This window comes from Colobus angolensis, unplaced genomic scaffold (genome assembly GCF_000951035.1).
Source record: "Colobus angolensis palliatus isolate OR3802 unplaced genomic scaffold, Cang.pa_1.0 Scaffold32, whole genome shotgun sequence".
NCBI classification, from domain to species: Eukaryota; Metazoa; Chordata; class Mammalia; order Primates; family Cercopithecidae; genus Colobus; species Colobus angolensis.
In genome coordinates, this window is record NW_012116488.1 from 75607 (window position 1) to 79428 (window position 3822).

Consider the following 3822-nt stretch of genomic DNA (forward strand, 5'->3'; position numbering starts at 1 on the left):
GGGCCTAGCACCCAGCATCCTATAGTCATAGCCCAGGAATTCCAGAGGCTGGAATTCCAGCCTCCCCGCCTGGTAGCTGGACCCCACACCCCGACTGGAAGCCCATCAAGCGCTGGGAAAAGTGCGGCCCACACCTGGCCATCCTGGTCCCCAGCCTGTCCTTGCCTGTGGCCAGCCCTCCACGGTCCAGAGCTAGGGACCCACAGCACTGGGTGATTTCCTCACATCCACCTCTCTGGTGACAGGGGAGCGGGGGTACCCAGGGCTGATGCTGTGGTCACTGGCTTGGGGGAGACTGGGCAGAGGCTGGAGGAAGGGTGCTGGGGGTCCAGGGCAGGGGCCAGAAGTGGAGACAGGGGTAGTTGCAGGCTGAGCTGGCCCCACAAAGATGCCTGGCTGGGGGCACCAGTGAGGTCCCTACCAGCCCAGGTTGGAGTGGGGAGTACCTTGGAGGGGCCTGGCCGGGAGGCACAGGAAGATTGGACAGTGGAGGTGCAGACGGGGAGCAGCACAGCTCAGCTCAACAGAGTGCCGGGGTGTGAGCTTGGCCCCACAGGGGCACCAGCGCCTTGTGAATCCCTGGACTCGGTTCCCAGGGGTTCTGAAGGGGAGGGATGGAGCAGATAGCATTTCAGAGCAGCCTCATTGGCTGGGCATGGGTCCAAGTAGGAGAGAGTGAAGGTTGAGGCCAGAGCAGCCCCCAAAGCAGGGACAGAGGAGGAGGAGGCATGCCCAGGGCAAAAGAGCCCACTCCAGATCCCCCTTCCTTTCAGGAGATATCTGGGTGGGTCTGTGGGCACCCAAGGAAGCACCTGGCTGGCAGACGGCTGCAGGCGGATAGCTTCCTGGAGCTGGAGACACCAAGCGAGCCCTGTTAGTGCCATGGGCACCCAGCCAACCCCAGCAACACCGCCCAGCGACGACGCCGTCCAGACAAACAGTAGCAACAACCGCCCCGGTTTCCATGACAATGACTTGGAAACAAACACGGCAGACAGGCGTCATCCAACTGGCCCTGCAGGAAATGGTCCTGCCCCAGTCAGACCTGGGGTCGGGGCTGCTGCTGTGCCTGGCGGGGTCAGGGGCTATCTCTGAAGGAGACTCTGGAGGAGTCCTCCCACCCTGACCCCACCACCACCCGGGTTTTAGGGAGGGGCACGCCACCCACCACTCTCTACAAGACAGTTTCCACTGGAGGCTCCCAAGGGAGGGGGAGTCCAGCTGAGCCCTCCAGTCCCTCCCCCACCTCACCCCGCCCCCGCCCCGCCAAGCAGAAAGCAGGAATTTCCCATGCAACCCTGGGAGCCCGCAGCAAGGGTGGAGACAGGCACTCCGGGAATTCTCAATTCTCCCGAAACAACCCCCCACGTTCGAGGAAGCCTTGGCCTGGTAGGAGGGGGTGAGAAGGGGAACCGTCCCAGCCTCTCCTGTGAGCAGGGGTCTGGAACCCGCCTGATCCTCCCCTCTGCCTGGGGTTGGGGAGTGGCTGCCCCTTCCGCGACATCAGGCCCTGGGGGTTTTGGCCAAATTCCAGGTGGGAGGAGACGCTGCAGCTGCACTGGGTGCCTGGCTGGAGGGTAGCTGTGGCACGGCTGGACCCCGGAGCCAGCCCAGGCCCCGCCAGGGCATGGATGGCACTGAGAGCACTCAGGACAATGGGTTCAGCATCCAGGCTCAGTTCCATCAGAGCCCATGGGCTGGACAGTAGCCAGGCAGGGGGCTGTGCCAACCACTGGGGGCAGGGAAGAGGCATAAAGCCCTGGCCACCCTGTAGCACTGGGGACAGGGGCCTGGAAGTGGCCAGGTCTGAGTGTCCCTCACCGCAGGAAGGGCTGAGGCATCTTCAGTGTGGTACCAGGAGCCGAGGAGCATCAACCAAGGTGGGGAGTCCGGATGGAGCCAGGACAAGGCTCAGCCACTGGGGAAGGTCTCCACGTTTCTGCCCTGTGCTGCCAGAATGGAACAGTGCGCCCTCTAGTGGGAACCCGAGGAGTGGCGCATAGAAAAGTCGGGGCGCCGGGGGCGGGGGAGGAGCCGCAAGGGCCCCTGGCTGAAAGGGCAGAGCCTGGACCATGAAGACGACAGGGGCGAGTCGGTCATCACTAAAACCTTCACCAGAACACCTGGGCAGGGATTCTTTCCCTGGGCCACACCCCAGGCCAAGGCAGGCCTGTCCACAAAAGCCTGTCCGTCACTCTATGGACAAAAGCTGGAAACAGCCACACTGAGGCCCTCCGGTCCTTGCTCTGACCACAGCCCCCAGACCCTCCTGCGCTTCTCAGTCCAGCCCTGAGCTGCCAGAGACCCCTGCTACACCCACCCTTCACCAGCTTCCCCATTCTCTGCCCAGGACCCCTCCTCTGGTCCCCTGCCCCCTTCCCTCCACGGCCACACCCTCTGCTCTCAGGGCTGACCCCTCCTGCGCTTCCCAGGCTCCACAGACCCAGGCAGCTCCGGGTTCTCAGGCCTGCTGTTGGTATTTTCAGGGTTCCAGGTTCAACTTTCCCCCAGGGCTCTGTCTCCCATGGATCCCACCCTCCTTACCTCCCCACAGCCTGGCGTTCTTACTGCCTCCCCATCTGGGTGGGCACCACCACCCAAACCAGGGAGCACGCTGCCCGCCCCCATCCCTCCCTCCTCCTCAGAAATATCCCAGGGCCCCACCTCCCACCCTCACCCTCAGGAGGAGGGCCCACCCCGACTAGCAGCCAGGCCCAGGGGCATTGGCTGGGAGCATGCATGGGTCGGAGAAAGGGACCCCAGTCTGGGACTTGCATCCATCCCACAAGCCGAGACAATCCTGCAATCCTCAAACCGTTTATTGACAGCACAAGGCTCAGCAGCAGGTGAGAAACGTGAGGGTGGCGAGGGCTTGTGAGGCAGTGTGGGCACCAGGCAGGGGATCCCAGAGGGAAGCCCTCAGCCAGGGACACGGTGAGGGCGTGGCCGTCACCCACAAAGGGAGCATAAATAACACTGGCAGGTGGGTGGGCAGCAGGAGAGGAAAGGAGAGCGGACAGTGCGGCAGGGACACGCGGGGCTGGCGGGAAAGTGCTGGAACGGGGTCACACGGGGATTCGGAGGCACAGACACAGAAGGGGTCGTGGGACGCCCAGAGGACGCCAGAGGGGGCAGACACACCACAGACTCAGGGATGGGCATGGCGCTCTGCCCGTGGCTGCCCCTCCTCCAATACTCGCCCTGGGCTTGCAGGCAGGACTGGGTGGCTGGGCACTCTTCCAGCAGAGCCAAGCAGGGGGGCCCACATCATGAGAGCCGCTGCGGCCTAGGGCTGGACCTTGCCCTCGGGGTCCCGGTCATAGATGTAGCTGCCCACCGCGCCGGTGTTCACTCCTGTGGAGGGAGGCCACTGGGGTGGGTGGGAGGAAGAGTGGAGGGATGGGGAGGGCAGGGAAGACATGCGGACCACCCTGGCCACACTCACCCTTGGGTCCGAAAAGGATTCCATAGCAGGGCTTGTGGCAGTAGGGCTGGCCATCGTGCTGAGGCAGAAGGTGGGTGCTGAGGAAGGGGTCCACACACTCCCCCGACCCATCACCTGGAGGCTTCCAGGGACAGCGCAGCTCCCAGAAGCACCTCCCACCCCCATCCCTTCCTGGTGCGCCTCTCACCCTCATCCCCTCGTGCCCCTGCCCGGCCCCCAAGCCCCGTCGCGCTCCCCTCACCTCTGCGTGCCCACCGGGGGTCAGTGTCTTCCCGCAGCGCTCGCAGCGCAGGCAGGGCCGGTGCCAATCCTTGCCCAGAGACGTCACCTTCTCAGCTGGGAAGGAGGAGGAGTGAGGCGGAGCCCCGGGGCGGGGG

The 3822-nt window shown here is 64.4% G+C and overlaps 1 protein-coding gene across 1 annotated transcript in view; it reads right to left on the reverse strand.

Moving 5' to 3' along the window:
* Positions 1-2801: 2801 nt before the first annotated feature.
* The window catches only part of CRIP2 (cysteine-rich protein 2), a 7496-nt gene continuing 6475 nt past the window's right edge, over positions 2802-3822 (reverse strand). Inside the window, 3 exon segments of the mRNA XM_011951567.1 lie at positions 2802-3354; positions 3446-3503; positions 3687-3796. Coding sequence (XP_011806957.1) covers positions 3287-3354; positions 3446-3503; positions 3687-3796 — 236 coding nt within the window. The 3' untranslated portion in view covers positions 2802-3286.